The sequence below is a fragment of the Corythoichthys intestinalis genome, chromosome 10 (genome assembly GCF_030265065.1).
Source record: "Corythoichthys intestinalis isolate RoL2023-P3 chromosome 10, ASM3026506v1, whole genome shotgun sequence".
Classification (NCBI taxonomy): Eukaryota; Metazoa; Chordata; class Actinopteri; order Syngnathiformes; family Syngnathidae; genus Corythoichthys; species Corythoichthys intestinalis.
In genome coordinates, this window is record NC_080404.1 from 48032173 (window position 1) to 48051859 (window position 19687).

The 19687-nt window shown below is 39.8% G+C and overlaps 1 protein-coding gene across 1 annotated transcript; it reads left to right on the forward strand.

Moving 5' to 3' along the window:
* Nucleotides 1-205: 205 nt before the first annotated feature.
* morn4 (MORN repeat containing 4) lies at nt 206-16379 on the forward strand. Its single transcript, XM_057848980.1, has 5 exons — nt 206-298; nt 869-948; nt 8884-8998; nt 9085-9194; nt 12158-16379. Exons 2-5 carry the CDS (start codon nt 882-884, stop codon nt 12304-12306), a joined length of 441 nt encoding a protein of 146 aa, XP_057704963.1. The 5' UTR covers nt 206-298; nt 869-881; the 3' UTR covers nt 12307-16379.
* Nucleotides 16380-19687: the final 3308 nt, after the last annotated feature.

A 19687-nucleotide genomic window follows, 5' to 3' on the forward strand; every position in this document is an offset into this window, starting at 1 on the left:
TGTCTATCGGATATTTGTAAACTGGAACAGTGGAACGCTAAAAGCACGACCAAACGTGCAACCTCCACATCACTTTAACGCAATATTGCTAATCGATAAACACGTTTTTTAATGAAATACATGCAACACCCAAGATGGGGGATCGGAAGCGTGTTCATTTGTTGTTTCTGAGTAGTATCTCTACTTTACGAGGTTGAAAAGGCAGCATACGGTCTTCCACCGGTTATCATATTTTTTTACGCCCATCGGCTCCTTTACGTCGCCTACATGCTTCAGAGACAACAAACGTAGCGTACAGGTAAATAAGAAAACATTTCTTAGCTTTAACATGCTCTCTTTTAGTGCCGTTAGAGGTGATAATTGACTCAATAGTAAAAGCGATATTACCGTATATACCCAGCAGGAACGCTTACTCTAATCACAGAGGCATACAGTCACTTATATGGTTTCTTATTAATAACGACAGGGTTATATTCGACATTTTTTTTACAAAAATAAAACGAGACGAGCGTGTGCGAAAAATGACACCTGGCTTCCATTTGGTAACACTTGTTTGCAGTAGCATTTGAATGAAATGGTCACGTGCGCTCATTTCTGTCATTTGTGATCAGTAAAACAATGTGAAGCATGAGGCATCATGCAGGTAAAATTCTATATATAATGTGGTCATTTTGCGATACAGTAGAGAAGCTCAATGTAAGTTGTTAACTGTATGATGATATTACATATTAGAGTATATGAATATGAGAGCCAAAGAGATGCTTCTCCTTTTCTCTGGTGACACTGTGATAATCTCATTAGGGTGATTTCTCCCACCATCAAGTGGGAGGTCAAAGGTAAACCTCTTGTTCATGGATGTGTTTGTCAGATTGAGGGGCAACATGACTCTGACCAGAGGCTCCTTCACCTATGCCACTGGAGAGGAGTACCATGGCGAATGGAAAGAAGGCAAGTGTTAACTAAGTAGATCTATGTATAAGTATAGACCGTACTCACCAACGTCACAGAATGACGTGTCGCTGTATCCGGCCGCCATATTGTCCGTCATTGTTTATCCGTATTCTCAATGGTTTCAATTTCTCGTGCAATTTATAGTGCAATTCATGGAAGCCCCGGTGCTTTCAGAGGCTGTAAAGTCATTGGATGCGTTGCATAAAAGGCGTTATGTGGAAAAGCTTCAGTCTATCCATTCGCCAGATCCATATTTGATGCCTAAATCGATATTTTTCGACCCGCTGTCTTCGCCCTCTCTACCTGACATCTGCTACCCTGATATCTACAACTATCTTGTCCACACAAAATCAGCCTATTCTCACGAAAGTTTGAAAAACTTTAAGAGCAGCACTCTAAGCAACATTACCCCGTGTGACCCTTTACTTCCAATTTTCTAAAATGGCGACAATCAATAAAAAAAAAGTTGACGGCGATGGCCGACGCTTCAAGGATAGGTGGATATTGGACTATTTCTTCAATAAAACACGCAACAACTGTGCCTGCCTCATTTGCAAAGAGACAGTCGCTGTTTTCAAAGAGTTCGATGTGACGCAATATTACCAAACAAGACACGCTGACATGTACGACAACGTTACAGGGAAGATACGCAGCGAGAAATTATAGCAACTTGAAGCTAGTTTAATTTCACAGCAGCAGTATTTCGCAAGAGCCCGAGTGTCGAAAGAGAACGCCACAAAGACGAGATTGTTGAAATTATGAATTTAAAAAATTATACAGCAAATGTGACACACAGAAGGGCTTGCTAAAATTTGTTCAAATATATTGTTCTATGTAAATCAGCCAAGGTAGCCCCCCGCATTTTTACCACACCAAATCTGGCCCCCTTTGCAAAAGGTTTGGACACCCCTGTTTAACTGATGATCCGTAGACGAGGCCAGCTTCTTTCACTTGGTACCAGCTAAATATTATTGAAAAAATAATGATGGTGGAAGAAATAAGCATCTTGAATTTGAAACTGTATGTTGTCGGCGATTAGCCTCGCAATGATCTTAATTGTGGTTGTCAGCCCAAAACCCTCTAAATATACATTAAATGCATCTTATCAGATATAAAATGACAACTACATAATCTGTAGTGATCGTTTGGTGCCCAGTTTTCTCGTCGAATTGCAGCAGTCCATCTCGCTCTCCTCTCCGGGTCCCTCGGAATACGGTAGAACGTCAAGTCTCTCGGTCTATCTTCTCTGTTATTGCAACCAACCGCCACACACGCCTTCACCATTTTGATTATTAATGTTAACGAGCAGAAAAACACGCCATAATAGGAGGAATTTACGTAGCGGTAATGCTTAAAACCGACGAGCTGACAGACAATATGGCGCGGAGGCGTGGTTGTGACGTCATGTGAATAGGGTCTATAGTGGTGCCCTACCCTACGAGCAACAATTTTTTTCAATATAGAAGTCGATTGCACTTTTTTTTTTTTTTTTTTTTTTTTTTTTTTTTGCTCTAATGTGCAAGCACACACTTGATTACAGTGGGGCAAATAAGTATTTAGTCAACCACCAATTGTGCAAGTTCTCCTACTTGTAAAGATTAGAGAGGCCTGTAATTGTCAATATGGGTAAACCTCAACCATGAGAGACAGAATGTGGGAAAAAAACAGAAAATCACATTGTTTGATTTTTAAAGAATTTATTTCCAAATTAGAGTGGAAAATAAGTATTTGGTCACCTACAAACAAGCAAGATTTATGGCTGTCAAAGAGGTCTTACTCTTCTAATGAGGTCTAACAAGGCTCCACTCGTTACCTGTATTAATGGCACCTGTTTTAACTCATTATCGGTATAAAAGACACCTGTCCACATACTCAGTCAGTCACACTCCAAACTCCACTATGGCCAAGACCACAGAGCTGTCGAAGGACACCAGAGACAAAATTGTAGACCTGCACCAGGCTAGGAAGACTGATTGTGCAATAGGTAAAACGGTTGATGTAAAGAAATCAACTGTGGGAGCAATTATGAGAAAATGGAAGACATACAAGACCACTGATAATCTCCCTCGATCTAGGGATCCATGCAAGATCTCACCCCGTGGCGTAAAAAAGATAACAAGAATGGTGTGCAAAAATCCCAGAACCACATGAGGGGACCTAGTGAGTGACCTACAGAGAGCTGGGACCACAGTAACAAAGGCTACTATCGGTAACACAATGCGCCGCCAGGGACTCAAATCCTGCACTGCCAGACGTGTCCCCCTGCTGAAGCCAGTACACGTCCAGGCCCGTCTGCGGTTTGCTAGAGAGCATCTGGATGATCCAGAAGAGGACTGGGAGAATGTGTTATTTTCAGATGAAACCAAAATAGAACTTTTTGGTAGAAACAGAGGTTCTCGTGTTTGGAGGAGAAAGCATACTGAATTGCATCCGAAGAACACCATACACACTGTGAAGCATGTGGGTGGAAACATCATGCTTTGATTTGGTTTTACTGCAATGGGACCAGGACGACTGATCTGTGTAAAGGAAAGAATGAATGGGGCCATGTATCGAGTTATTTTGATTGAAAATCTCCTTCCATCAGCAAGGGCATTGAAGATGAGATGTGGCTGGGTCTTTCAGCATGACAATGATCCCAAACACACAGCCAGGGCAACAAAGGAGTGGCTTCGTAAGAAGCATTTCAAGGTCCTGGAGTGGCCTAGCCAGTCTCCAGATCTCAAACCCATAGAAAATCTGTGGAGGGAGTTGAAAGTCCGTGTTGCCCAACGACAGCCCCAAAACATCAGTGCTCTAGAAAAGATCTGCATGGAGGAATGGGCCAAAATACCAGCAACAGTGTGTGAAAAGCTTGTGAAGAAATACAGAAAACGTTTGGTCCATAATGGCCAGCAAAGGGTACATAACAAAGTATTGAGATGAACTTTTGGTATTGACCAAATACTTATGTCCCACCATGATTTGCAAATAAATGCTTTAAAAATCAAACTGTGATTGTCTGAGGGTTTTTTCCCCACATTCTGTCTCTCATGGTTGAGGTTTACCCATCTTGACAATTACATGTCTCTCTAATATTTTCAAGTGGGAGAACTTGCACAATTAATGGTTGACTAAATACTTATTTGCCCACTGTACCTGTTGATTTTCAGTTATTTCCTGTTGATGTTGGGGTATTTTATGGGTCACTTCCTGTTTATTTTGAGTTACAGAACAGGGAGTTCTGTTTATTTTGAGTTACAGAACAGGAAGTGACCTGGAAATGACTCAAATGAATAGACAGTCACTCAAACTCAACACGAAATGACCTGTAAATGCCTTGAAATGAACAAAAAGTGACCTGTAAATGCCCTGAAAATCAGACAATGACTGTGAATGCTCAGATTTCGAAAGAACGAACGTCCCCAGTCTAAATGGATTGGGCGTCGAGCACCGTCAATGCAGCCTTAGAGTTAACTGAGACACTATTATGGTGGAAGATATTGGTAGCAACTTGTTGGTTTATTTATTTATTTATTTTAGACATGGACACCGTTTTAAAGCGATATCTCGATTCTTGGCAGGAGCATATCGATAACCCTTTGGGATACAAAGTATCACGATATATCACCATTTCGATATTTTGTCTCACCCCTAATCAGCAAGATTACGTTCTCTATATTTTGGTAAAAACAAATCTACTAAACTGACACAGTGCTGATAAAGTGCTAATTAAAAAAAAAAAACATCAAAAGAATGATTTATTTATCTATTTATGAATCTGGTGGTCCTGCACCGCACACTGTAGAACCTCTTACCAAAGGCCAGCAGTGTAAACAGTTTGTGATGAGAGTGATAAGGGGGTCCCTAATGGATAAAACATGTATGAAGTGAAGTTTAGAACAAAAATTAAACAAGGAAAAAAACCTGAGGGAGTTGAGTACTACAATTTGTTGGGAAACTGGCTTGTCTCGAGAGTAGTGCTATGTATTACTTTGATACTCTTCCCAGTTACATTTTAAAGGGAACCTCAGACTTAAAGACTGGTATATTCTAATAAGCCACTTAAAATATTGCCATCAATCTATAATATTTAGTACATGTTTTGACCTACGGAGGGCGCCGTGTTTTATGTGTGCAATGGACACTCGGGATGATGACGTAGTTTGTCACTGTCACTAAACCAGTGGTTCTTAACCTTGTTAAGGTACCGAACCCCACAAGTTTTACATGGTGCATTCACCGAACCCTTCGGAATTTCATAATGAAGCCATTTTTTACAGATTCAAAACTAACATCTAAGTGAATTCCTGTTCAAATTTCTTCCAGATTTCAAATTCACTACAAATAATTTTGCCTTTTACTGTTGATTTGCAAAATGGATTTCATTTCACACTGTTCCTTTTTTTTGTTTTTTTTGTTTTCATGCCTACATTTTCATTTCATTGTCTCATCCTTCCATAACATACTATTTTCATGACGTAAAATGGTGCAGTTTTTTTCTTGTTCTTTTTTTTAATTATATACTCAAGGGGTACCCAAGCCCGGTCCTCGAGAGCCCCTATCCAGCTTGTTTTCCATGTCTCCCGCCTTTAACACACCTGAATCAAATGATCAGCTCATCAGCAAGCACTGCAGGAGCCTGAGAATGAGCCTGATTGTTTGATTCAGGTGTGCTGGAGGAGGGAGACATGGAAAACAAGCTGGATAGGGGCTCTCAAAGACCGGACTTGGGCACCCCTGATCTACGCAGTTCATGCTGCCTGTAGGTCTGCCATCCTTCCTCATACCGAGTGCGAGTCAACCATCCACCGAGCAAATGGAATAAAGCATGTAAATTGGGGGCAAACTAGTCCAAAACCTGGTCTAAAACGCAACTTTGCCTAGATTTAGTCAGTGTACAAAATAGAGCTCTGTCTTTCTTAACCTTCACCAAAACCCTGGGGTTCGATCAAACCCCAGTTAAGAACCACTGCACTAGACGAACACTACCGGTGTTCTGCAATTCCTTACTACGCGGCGAGACGTCCAACACATGCGCACATCGTTTAAAAGCGGCGAGTACTTACTATTTGTGTTTTTATTGAGTCTTTTATTACCTTTTCATCGCCTCAAAATGCGTTTTGCATGTGTTTCCCTCTCATACTTTTAAGCATTTTGGTTTGTTGTGGTAGCTTTAAAGCAGATTGTTGATCTGTTGACTACATTAGTCACATAGCGTATTTAAACAACCCTTATTTGATATAGCTACGTTTAAGTATTTTCTTAAGGCATCTTTAGTATGTTTTGTCTGTATGCATCTGAACAAAACAGGCTGAAAGCGCACGGTAGTACTATGGGTGTTGATTTCGCCTCTTGTTGGACGTTTCCCAGGTCTAGCACATTTTGGCAAAAGACCGGTTTTGTCCTACTTTCTTCTTGTCTCATCCCGTCTTTCCTGTTCATTTTGCTTTTGCTTCTCGTTTTGTGAAATATCGACAGTGCTATCTTGCTGATTAATGTTCCTCTCGGGTTTAAATTGAAAGGGCTGAACAGATGACATGTTTATGTCGCTAGAGTCATACTCTGGAAGTCCGGCAACGTAACTCTGTGACGTCACCGCCCTGCAATGCCTAACAACAACGGCGACCTACTAGTTAAACAAATTTTACAAATTGTATAAAAACGAAAACATCAAGAGGGGTTTTAACTAGGGCTGTCAAACGATTAAAATTTTTAATCGAATTAATTACAGCTTAAAAATTAATTAATCGTAATTAATCGCAATTCAAACCATCTATGAAATATGCCATATTTTTCTGTAAATTATTGTTGGAATGGAAAGATAAGACACAAGACGAATATATACATTCAACATACGGTACATAAGTCCTGTATTTGTTTATTATAACAATAAATCCACAAGATGGCATTAACATTATTAACATTCTGTTAAAGCGATCCATGGATAGAAAGACTTGTAGTTCTTAAAAGATAAATGTTAGTATAAGTTATAGAAATTTTATATTGAAACCCCTCTTAATGTTTTCTTTTAATAAAATTTGTAAAATTTTAAATAAAAAGATTAACAAGTAGCTCGCCATTGTTGATGTCAATAATTACACAATGCTCATGGTGCTGAAACCCATAAAATCAGTCACACCCAGGTGCCAGCAGAGGGCGAAAAAACACAAGTAACAAGTGGACATTACACTGTGCTGTCATTTTAATCTGTTTGAGTGGGGCATGTGCGTTAAATGCGTCAAATATTTTAATGTGGTTAATTTAAAAAATTCATTATCGCCTGTTAACGCGATAATTTTGACAGCCCTGGTTTTAACTCATAAAAACGTTTATCTTTAAAGAACTACAAGTCTTTCTATCAGTGGTTCCCTTTAAGAACATTCCTAAATCTTGTACTCCATTGATAAACCTGTCTGGTACATAAGTATCCTGTAGATCCTAACTCATCAATTCCTGGTGAAGTGCTTTTTTTGGACACTCTGGGGTATCATGGGAAGGCAAGATCATTCCCTGGCTGATTCCTAAAGCAGAAATCCCTGCTAAATATCAGATGGATTACAGTACAGTTAATTCCTGTCACACAGGAGGCAGATGGGACTCCTAATTCACTGCTAAACCTTTAGCTGACAGTGGGGAGGTGCACGAGGAAGTATACAGTGATTCACGTGACAGACAGTCGTGGCATGGCTTGGAAAAGCCTTAGTTTTTCCGCCTTTTTTGCTCAATGTTTTGTATTAATGGCACTTAACCATATTTGTTTGGATGTTACAGAGTAAGAAACTAACAGGGAGAGTAACAGATTAGCGTTCGTTAACTCATTTGCTCCCAAAAATGTAAAATACGTTCTATTTTTAATTGATTCAGTTGTCCCAAAAACATATTTATACGTCTTTTGCGTTTTTTTAATTATAAAAGGCATCTATAGGTTCCGATGTATCTAAGATACAATGCACAAAGCTCAAAACCCATTTTAAAGCAATTAAACTGACCACTGGAGGTCAGTAGCGCATTTGGTAAGAACTCATCTCAGGCCAAGAAAGGACGTGAAGAAAAATAGTCAGGAAACGGAAGTTGGAGGGATCTTGTGAAGACGCGTCAGAATTTGCGAAAAATGTGGAGAACGATCGGAAAAAAGAGGCAAACGACACTGGAGGAGTGTTTTGAAAAGAAAACGAAACCATCTTCGAAGAAGGATTAAAAAAAAAATCTATCTTGATGAGACAGACGGTGACGTCCACAACAGCGTCAGGTTCCACACGCGTTCTGCGGAGCTCATGGTGCGTTACTCCTTAGCCCGAGGTTGAAACCAACGACGAAGATGATAAAAAAGTGAGACCGATATTGATCCCGACTCATCAGATTACTCGGAGCCACCTAATTCAACAGGGGGCAGCCGAGAGCCTTCCTCGTTGTTATGTGCGCAAATAGTTCCACAGTTCAATAGTTTAGTTATGTGTAAATAAATTGATACTTCGCGATCGAAAGCTCTATTTGTCTTGTTGTTTGTTATTTTGTGGAAAACATTATTCAGATATTTGGGATGTCACATAAGCGAAAAATAGCTGTGTTAAAGTCAAAGTTATGGTTGAAAGTATGCTCTCACAAAAAGCTCAATTTCTCTGTTTTTTCATCAGAAATTGGAAAATTGCTCAAACTAAGTTATTTTCTAATGCTGATTTCTAATGAATGGAAAAAGATATGAACTATTTTTTTTTCTGCTGGAAGAAGAGAGTCTAATCATTCTTTTGGTGGGTTCCATGTTTATATAGCAATAGAACAGAATTTTCTGTGGGCCTTGCAAAATCAGTCAAAATCCAGTAAAACGGCCGGGAGCGAAGGGCCTTGCTCTGGTGAAAATGGCTGGGAGTGAATGAGTTAACAGTGTTATCACATTTTAAGACAGATGGCAAAGATTTTCATTTCAACTGTGTCCTCTTGCTCTTCTTCCAGGTCGGAGGCATGGCATCGGCCAACTCAAGTTCCAGGATGGAACCTGTTTCTCAGGGCAGTTTGAAGATGGACTTTTTCATGGCGCTGGAGTTTTGCTCTTTACGGACGGGTCCAGGTCCGCGGGGAAAAATGCACTTTGTCTTTCTTCAGACAACCGGGGATCTCTCAATCTTAAAGCTTTTTGCTGTGTCACTGTGGCAGGTACGAGGGAGAGTTCGCGCATGGGAAGTTTCAAGGCCTGGGAATCTTCAGTCGTTTCGACGGCATGAAGTTCGAGGGAGAATTCAAAGACGGACGCGTGGAAGGATACGGTGAGTCCCGTCCTACACGACAACAGCGCAGTAGAACATCAGAACAAGGGCGTAGGTTTGCATAGGGACGGTAGGGACATGACACTATCAACTTTTCAGGATGCTCCAATTGTCCCCACCAACTTTTAAGCAACCTTATTTGCATTATAAAATGACTTCAGTTAGATAATTCAGATTGTCTCCCCATATGTTGAAAGGATATAATTGACCCAACCATTATTAAGTTAATTATTTTCATTATGTTCAGACTTAAATTTACCCCTTTTCACTTCTGAGTGTGCCAATCCATTTTTTCCCCCTCAAATGCACGTTTGATTGGCTGATGACGTGGACCCCCGTCCCCCTCACACAGAAACACACACACACACACTCAAAGCCCCAGCCCAATGTTGCCTCCTCCACCCCATTCGAAGAGGAGTGATATAAGAATTTTTTTTTTCCTGACCAGCTGCAGCCACTGTATTTAATGTAAAAATACGTCTATGTTGTGGAAGTGGGGAACACACCACTAATTTTGCTACTGAAAGTCCGACCTGTATCAGCGTTAGCATAACATTAAACTATGTGAATTTGGTAACCTGCAAAACCTGAGTAGGAACGTGCTTAGAAAAAAAGTCTGCCTGTATGTATTTTCTACTGTTAATTAAACTGAGAAACGTAGTGAAATGAGGTTTATCCCTTTCTCCCCAATTTTTATTTATTTTGTGGTTTTAAAGCAGCCCAAAGGAGCTTTCTTTTTGTTGTTGTTGTTGAATTTGGCTGTGCTTGTGGAAAAAAGCAGTAGTGTCTTACCTAAAGGAAGGCTGAAATTTTATTTGTTTTTGTTTATCCCTGACTAAGAGGTTTTTTGTGTTATTTCAAATGTATATTTTGATATACAGTGGGTAGAACAAGTATTTGATACGCTGCCGATTTTGCTGGTTTTCCCACTTGCAAAGCATGTAGAGGTTTGTAATTTGTATCATAAGTTCTCTTCAACTGTGAGGGACGGAATCTAATACAAAAAACAGAAATCACGTTGTATGATTTTTAAATAATAAATTTGCATTTAATTGCATGAAATAAGTATTTGATACATCACAAAAATCGAACTTAATATTTGGTACAGAAACCTTTGTTTGCTATTACAGATACCAAACATTTCCTGTAGTCCTTGACAAGGTTTGCACACACTGCAGCAGGGATTTTGGCCCACTCCTCCATGCAGATCTTTTCCAGAGCCTTCAGGTTTCGGGGCTGCTGCCGGGCAACACAGACTTTCAGCTCCCTCCATAGATTTTCTATCGGGTTCAGATCTGGTGACTGGCTAGGCCACTCCAGGACCTTAAGATGCTTCTTACGGAGCCACTCTTTAGTTGCCTTCGCTGTGTGCTTTGGGTCGTTGTCATGCTGGAAGACCCAGCCACGACCCATCTTCAGGGCTCTCACTGAAGGAAGGAGGTTGTCAGCCAAGATCTGGCGATACATAGCCCCATCCATCCTCCCCTCAATACAGTGCAGTCGTCCTGTACCCTTGGCAGAGAAGCAGCCCCAAAAAATGATGTTTCCTCCTCCATGTTTCACAGTTGGGATGGTGTTCTTGGGGTTGTACTCATCCTTCTTTTTCCTCCAAACACGACGAGCCGAGTTTAGACCAAAAAGTTCCAAATGTGGTCTCATCCGACCACATGACCTTCTCCCATTGCTCCTCTGGATCATCCAGATGGTCAGTGGTAAACTTCAGACGTGTCTGGACATGCACTGGCTTCAGCAGCGGGACCTTGCGTACGCTGGAGGATTTTAATCCATGATGGCATAATGTGTTTCCGATGGTTTTCATCGAGACTGTGGTTCCAGCTCTCTTCAGGTCATTGACCAGGTCCTGCCATGTAGTTCTGGGCTAATCCCTCACCTTCCTCATGATCAGTGATGCCCCACGAGGTGAGATCTTGCATGGAGCCCCAGAACGAGGCAGATTGACCATCAATTTGAACTTCTTCCATTTTCTAATAATCGCTCCAACAGTTGTTACCTTCTCACCATGCTGCTTGCTTATTTTCCTGTAGCCCATCCCAGCCTTGTGCAGGTCTGTTATTTTATCCCTGATGTCCTTACACAGCTCTTTGGTCTTGGCCATTGTGGAGAGGTTGGAGTTTGTTTGTTTGAGCATGTGAACAGGTGTCTTTTATACAGGTAACAAGTTCAAACAGGTGCAGTTACTTCCGGTAATGAGTGGAGAACAGGAGGGGTTCTTAAAAAAGAACTGAGAGCCGAAATATTTACGAGTTGGTAATGTATCAAATACTTATTTCATGCAGTTAAATACAAATTATTTAAAAATTATACAATGTGATTTTTTGTATTTTTGTATTAGATTCCATCCCTCGTACAAATTACTGACCTCTACATGGCTTGCAAGTGGGAAAACCAGCAAAATCAACAGTGTATCAAAAACTTGTTCTCCCCACTGTATATTATATATATGTTATATTTCTCAACAATGTTGAGTGGTCTTAAGAAAAGTGTTTATTTTTTGCATTCCTGGAGAATTAAGAGATTATTAACAAGTTTGTATTGATTGTGTATTTTAATATAATTTGAGTTCTGTTCAAATATTGAAATACAAATTTGCTAATTAAATCCAAACATTTATTCTGAAAGTTTTCAAACTGTTTCTTTAGTAGTTTTTAAAAACAAAGGTTTGAATCGAACAGTGTATCACTTGAACCAATACATTTGAAAGTTAGTATAAGTCAATACAGATGTATTTTGCATTCATTATTTAGCCTACAATTAATTAGATTCATATTGCTGAGAAATGTAGCCCTGACCCCCATTCACCCGTCCTGTTTGTTCTTATTAATGTCCCGTCCCCAGCAAAAAGTGTACATGCAGGTTATACCGTCCCTACCAATGTTAAGACCAAACCTACGCCATTGCATCAGAACATTGCCACTGGAAGTCATGAGCTGTTTTGCCTGCAGGACTGTTGACGTTCCCGCACGGAACGCATGGCATTCCCAGGAACGAGGGCTTGTTTCAGAACCACAAACTCCAAAGGCGAGAGAAATGTCCAGGCGTGGTGCAGAGGGCGCAGGTGTCGGCCACCAACGCTCGCAGTGTTGCTCTTTAACTCGCTGATCTCGACATCTTGTCATGGATTTTGCTTGTTCTGCAGTGCCTCAGGGAGGTGTACTCCTACCCCTAATGCTCTTTTCCCTTCATGTCATTGTCACTTCATCTGCACTATGGATTTTGGGAAAACCCAAAACCACACTTGTAACATCCTCATTTTCTCAACTTTAGAGTCACATACTCATGAACAGTGTCTAAGTGCGATAACAAAAGACTGAGGAGGGGAATATGGGGAACATATTTTATACATTAGCCAACTAGGCCCACGGTATAAAGGACCAGTTGGGCCACGCTGAAAATAACAACACAGATGAAAATGATAGAAATGCCAGGAAAGCACAAGTTTCCAATCGAGACTGTAATATAGTGGTACCTCGACATACGATCCTTCCAACATCCGATGTAAAATTTGACTCGTAATTTGTCTCGACATATGACGACATGCTCGAAATGAAACAGCGTTGCAATGGTGTACCGCACGCATGCTATTTTTAGACCGTGACGTCGCATCGTAAAGCGGAAGTAAAGCCGATGTGGGACATTATAGACCCGCCCTCGCATAGAAATAAAGTAATTTGTGCCACTTTTCGCCGGTAATCTTTCAAAACCGAACATGCCGATCACGCATTGTGTTTTTGGAACTTTTAGTAACGACTCTAGACATTACGACACATGAAGGATGTTTTCTTCATACGTTTCTGGAAACCAAAAACTTGGGAGGAAAAAATGTGAAGACCGAATCAACTTGCGCGGACTTTAACACCAGCTCGGTGAATCCATTCATATTTCATATGCAGTAAACATTTTGTTGGGTTGGCATGGTCTTTCAGAGGACTAAGAAGTAAGCCATTTTTATATTTTTAACTTATTTTTGTAGCGTAACGTTGTACCGTACTGCTTCTGTCTGACAATGAATGACCTGAAAAGAATTACAATGGTATCTGACTGCCACTGTTACCGTTTCTGTATCAAAAACAACTTTAGTAAGGGGGAGCTGTAAATAAATTATAGAATTAAGATTTGTTATCAATGAAAAAAGTGTTCGTTGGCTGTCACTGAGTGGCATTTGCGATCGCTACACAAAGCTAACTAAATTACCCCCAAGAACGGTCAGAGACGTAGGACAACCAGAGGATATATAAGAAACACAGGGCTGATGGTAAGAGGATAGCTTGTTGAAACAGGAGAATGTCATTGTCAGTCGCGTCGATAAAAAAGCTAAGGCTATGCTTAGGTCTGCTCGTTTTTGTCATCTTTTTCAGCCTTCGACACGCAAGCCATCTCTTTAACTGAACATTTTTCTATTCTTCCACATCTTTGCCAGTCAATTTGGCACCAGGCACATCATTTTTGGAGAGAATTGGTAGGTTTAGCTCTGTAAACATCTCCTTCGTACACGATATCCATTCATTTCCTATTAGGGACAAACCGTAGCTTGTCCCTACTTAGCAAGAGTAGCTAATGTCATGAATATTAATGAGCGGAAGTGACGTGTTGCTTGCGGTACGCCATTGCATTGTTTTTCCACAATATGGAGACACGGCGGATTTTCTTGTGAGCGAAATCAACATGGTCCTAAGATGGTTAGTGCAGGAACAAGATCAAGCAGCCGTGTGCAAGCGACCGAAATGGGTTTTCTCAGGCGGATAGCTGGCTTCTCACATAGGCTACAGTGTATTACAAAAGTGAGTACACCCATCGCATTTCTGCAGATATTTAAGTATATCTTTTCATGGGACAACACTGACAAAATGACACTTTGACACAAAATTAGTCTGTGCAGTGTATATAATAGAGTTAATTTACCGTATCGGCCCTGATTATAAGACGACCCCCTTTTTCAATACTCAAGTTTGAAAAAAGACTTTTGAACCCCAAATTAATTTTTATACAGAAAATAATTACAGTACATCCGAAACAAATGATTATAACAATATATTTGAGAGAAAAAGCATGTTATTTTGCCTCATTCAAATCTTAATATCTGAACATTTAAATACAGTATGTAAAGTGCAATCACATTCGTAAATGAATGGCTTCTGATTTTTGAAATGTAAATAAACCAATCTATTGCGATAAAACAACAAAATTGCAATAACTGCATTAACATTATTATATTATTCCGATTTGTATCTATATATATTATATTTGTATTTATAAATTATTATTATTATTATTATGGGACAATCCCACTCAACTTACAAACCAGGTCCTCGAACGAAATTAAATTCGTATGTAGCGGTACCACTGTATTACAAAATTAAGAACATAATACACTAAAACAAAAAGTCAAAAGTTTTGAGGAACGTGAAAATGTTTTATAACAATAAATTAACTGAATTCGGAGAGTTATTATATCGACAAAAAAGAAAAAAAAAAAAAAATCTGAGTAATCCCAGAGTAATTCTCCAAATAAATTTTCCAAGGGGGAAAAAAAACATTTACTGTAAAATATTTTTCAAATTTTTATAGTGTTTTTTTCTATAAACTGAAAAAAGTCATAGCGTCATTTGAAAACTTGTATGACTACAAAAAAAGCTTAAATTTAAGAAAAAAAGTTGCAACTGATGTTAAAGTGGTATGAAAACGTATTAAACGTTCTACTAAAAAGTATCTGAACCTTTTGGAATTCCTCACATTTCTGCATAAAATCACCATCAAATGTGATTTGATCTTTGTCAAGACCACACAGATGAAAAAACAGTGTCTGCTTTAACTAAAAGCACCCAAACATTTATAGGTTTTCATATTTTATTGAGGATAGCATGCAAACAATAACAGAAGAGGGAAAAATAATAAATGAACCCTCTTCTTAAGGAGACTTAAAGAGCAATTCAAACCAATTTTTACCAAACAACAAATTTAAGTCAGGTGTGTGCCCAATCACTGATGAGTGGTTTAAAGCGGCCCTGCCCGCTATAAAACACACACCTGGTAAGAATTGTCTCGATGAGAAGCATTGTCTAATATGCATCATTGCTCGTTCAAAAGAGCTGTCTGAAGACCTGCGATCAAGGATGGTTGATTTGTATAAAGCAGGGAAAGGATACAAAACCATTTCTAAAAGTCTGGATGTTCATCAATCAACAGAGTAGTAGTCTACAAATGGAGAGACTTTGGCAGTGTTGCTTCTCTCCCAAAGAGTGGCCATCCACCAAAGATGACGCCAAGAGTTTAGCGCAAAATACTGAGAGAGTTAAAAGAGAACCCTAAAGTGTCTACTAAAGACTTACAGAAATCACTGGAACAGTCCAATGTCTCTGTGCTCACATCAAATATTTGTAAAACTATGGCCATGGATGTTGTTCATTGGAGGACCCCACGGGGGAAGCCACTGCTGTCTAAAACAACATTGTTGCTCGTTTAATGTTCGCCAAAAGGAACTTGGACACCACAGAAAATTTGGCAAAATATTTTGTGGGCTAATGAAACCAAAGTTGAATTATTTTGGAGTAACACACAACGTCATGTGTGGAGGAAAAATGGAACAGCTCACCAACATCAACACCTCATCCCCACTGTGAATCATGGTGGAGGGAGCATCATGATTTGGGGCTGTTTTGCTACCTCAGGGCCTGGACAACTTGCAATCATTAATGGAAGAATGAATTCAAAAGTTTTGCAGGAAAACCTGAGGCCGTCTGTCAGAAAGTTGAAGCTGAAAAGAGAATGGAAGCTGCAACAAGACAACGATCCAAAACACACACACACAGAGCATTGTCTGTTTAGTTAAAGCAGACAGTTTTTTCTTCTGTGTGATTTTGACAAAGATCAGATCACATTTCATGTTGATTTTATGCAGAAATGTGAGAAATTCCAAAAAGGTTCAGACACTTTTTCATTCCACTGTATTGTTAGATTTCAATCCTTAATGCTGACATGTTAGCCATGTTAAAATGAGGATTGGATCTTCCCAAATTACAATGTAGACCACTTGTTACAACTGCTATATTCCCTCACAATCACACGTGTTAGTTCTCGTGGCTCTTTCTCCTAATTGGTTTTCAGCATGGCTCCTTATACTCCCGTGTTCTGCAGTAAAACACAACTGATTTTGTGATCAGACTTACAGTGGGGCAAATACATAAGTATTTAGTCAACCACCAATTGTGCAAGTTCTCCTACTTAAAAAGATTAGAGAGGCCTGTAATTGTCAACATGGGTAAACCTCAACCATGAGAGACAGAATGTGGAGAAAAAAAAACAGAAAATCACATTGTTTGATTTTTAAAGAATTTCTTTCTAAATTAGAGTGGAAAATAGGTATTTGGTCACCTACAAACAAGCAAGATTTCTGGCTGTCAAAGAGGTCTAACTTCTAACGAGGTTCCACTCGTTACCTGTATTAATGACAACTGTTTTAACTCATTATCGGTATAAAAGACACCTGTCCACAAACTCAGTCAGTCACACTCCAAACTCCACTATGGCTAAGACCAAAGAGCTGTCGATGGACACCAGAGACAAAATTGTAGACCTGCACCAGGCTGGGTAGACTGATTCTGCAATAGGTAAAACGCTTGGTGTAAAGAAATCAACTGTGGGAGCAATTATTTGAAAATGGAAAACATACAAGACCACTGATAATGTCCCTCGATCTGGGAATCCATGCAAGATCTCACCCCGTGGCGTCAAAAAGATAACAAAAACGGTGAGCAAAAATCCCAGAACCACATGGGGGAACCTAGTGAATGACCTACAGAGAGCTGGGACCACAGTAACAAAGGCTACCATCACTAACACAATGCGCCGCAAGGGACTCAAATCCTGCACTGCCAGACGAAGTCCCCCTGCTGAAGCCAGTACACGTCCAGGCCCGTCTGCGGTCCGCTAGTGAGCATTTGGATGATCCAGAAGAGGACTGGGAGAACGTGTTATGGTCAGATGAAACCAAAATAGAACTTTTTGGTAGAAACACAGGTTCTCGTGTTTGGAGGAGAAAGAATACCGAATTGTATCCAAAGAAAACCATACCCACTGTGAAGCATGGGGGTGGAAACATCATGCTTTGGGGCTGTTTTCTGCAAAGGGACCAGGACGACTGATCTGTGTAAAAGAATGAATGAATGGGGCCATGTATCGAGAGATTTTGAGTGAAAATCTCCTTCCATCAGCAAGGGCATTGAAGATGAGACGTGGCTGGGTCTTTCAGCATGACAATGATCCCAAACCAGGGCAACAAAGGAGTGGCTTTGTAAGAAGAATTTCAAGGTCCTGGAGTGGCCTAGCCAGTCTCCAGATCTCAACACCATAGAAAATCTGTGGAGGGAGTTGAAAGTCCGTGTTGCCCAACGACAGCCCCAAAACATCATTGCTCTGGAGGAGATTTGCATGGAGGAATGGGCCAACATACCAGCAACAGTGTGTGAAAAGCTTGTGAAGAGTTACAGAAAACGTTTGGCCTCCGTTATTCCCAACAAAGGGTACATAACAAAGTATTGAGATGAACGTTTGGTATTGACCAAATACTTATTTTCCACCATGATTTGCAAATAAATTCTTTAAAAATCAAACAATGTGATTTTCTAGTTTTTTTTCCCACATTTTGTCTCTCATGGTTGAGGTTTACCTATGTTGACAATTACAGGCCTCTCTAATGTGGGAGAACTTGCACAATTAGTGGTTGACTAATTACTTATTTGTCCCACTGTACTTGCCCATTTAGCTTTAGCTAAAAGTGATGCACATATGAAACAACAGCCCTGCAACAAAAATATTCTCCTGTTCATTCCTTCCAAGAAGGGATCGTTGCACATCAGGAGAGAATGTAATTCAGTGAAAGGTTTTTTTTTGTTTGTTTTTTTGGTTTTAATTACCTAAATGGGATAAATAATACCATAACCCTATGGTCTACTTGATGGAACAGACTGTCATATTACTTTTCATTACAGTGTATCAAATGACGTGTCAAACAAGCTGAGATCTACTGCACTTAAAAAAAAAAAAAACAATCTGCAGAGCGATACATTTCCATTTTCAATACATATGCTTCTTTTCACATTTGCCTTAAAGCTGTTTTGGGGAGCATCAACCTCATTTTATCATCCTCACCCCCTCTGCATCATTGCCATCATCAGTGCGTGCGTCTGTGTGTGTGCACGCCGTGTCACACTAATGGATTTGCGCTGCATATTTGAAGGCTGCCTTCACTTTGACAGACACGTTGCTAAGCTGCAACTACAAAGATCCAAGCGGTACTTGCTCAACTCTCAATGGTAAAGACTGCAGAGGGGATTTCATTGTACAATGTTCACAATAGAAGCACTGCTTATCCAGACATTTTGAAACCTGATGTTGAAAAAAGAAAAACCAAGGCCTTTAGTCCAGGACCTAAACTGAGGCAGCTAGCTGATATACTTATGTACAGTCTGTATGTGTTTTTGTGAGGTGCACAGTGATTGTATTGACTTGGACCTACTGTGCTGTGGCCTATATCACAGATGCATTGAGATGCGATACAGGCTGTATCACAATGATGACAAATAGGCCTTGAAAAGTGTACTACATGTTTTGTGATTGCTTGCCTCCAACCAAAGAGACAATCCTGTGATATAATATTGGATGTGGGAATCATAACCGCAGACATCCAAGTGATTGTTTTATTCTCTCCCTTTTTGTCGAACACTCCGAACAAAAACAAGGACGACACATTATTGCAAACACAAATGAAATGAAAGGTATCGTCAGACTTCAATTTTACAGTTGTATGAAAAAGTATCTGAACCTTTTGGAATTTCTCACATTTCTGCATAAAATCACCATCAAATGTGATCTGATCTTTGTCAAAATCACACAGATGTAAAACCAGTGTCTGCTTTAACTAAAATCACCGAAACATCTATAGGTTTTTATTAGGGCTGTCAAAATTATCGCGTTAACGGGCGGTAATTAATTTTTTAAATTAATCACGTTAAAATATTTGACGCAATTAACGCACATGTCCCGCTCAGACAGTATTCTGCCTTTTGGTAAGTTTTACAGCAAGGCTTTTTCTGCTGTCTAACGGCGAACTCTTGTGGTCGCTTTGCCACATGGTTTATTGTTTTCTTGCCAGTTCAATATGGCTGCACGACGTCTCGGGCTGACGCCTACGTTGTAATGTTGTGCTTATATGATCCTTGGACAAGATTTGTCCGTAAGTATGGTTGTTGTAAAGAATGTACATATTATGTTAGTAAGTGAAATGTTATATTTTTTGTATGAGACGCTTTTTGTTTATGTATAACGTTGTTGCTAATGCAATGCTTGTGTACTTTTTTTGTAGTTTTACGACGGTCTAAAGAGGACAATGGTTTGAGGCCATTTTATTAACAAATCAGATGAAACAGCAAGAAGTCTGATTATTAAGGCGTCGTTCACTAGCTGTCTAGCTTTGGAAA

Coding starts and splice junctions, on each gene's coding strand:
- morn4 (XM_057848980.1), top strand. CDS start 882: ATGACTCTGACCAGAGGCTCCTTCACCTATGCCACTGGAGAGGAGTAC. Junction 949..8,883: donor CCATGGCGAATGGAAAGAAG/GCAAGTGTTAAC, acceptor CTCTTCTTCCAG/GTCGGAGGCATGGCATCGGC. Junction 9,195..12,157: donor CGGACGCGTGGAAGGATACG/GTGAGTCCCGTC, acceptor TTTTGCCTGCAG/GACTGTTGACGTTCCCGCAC.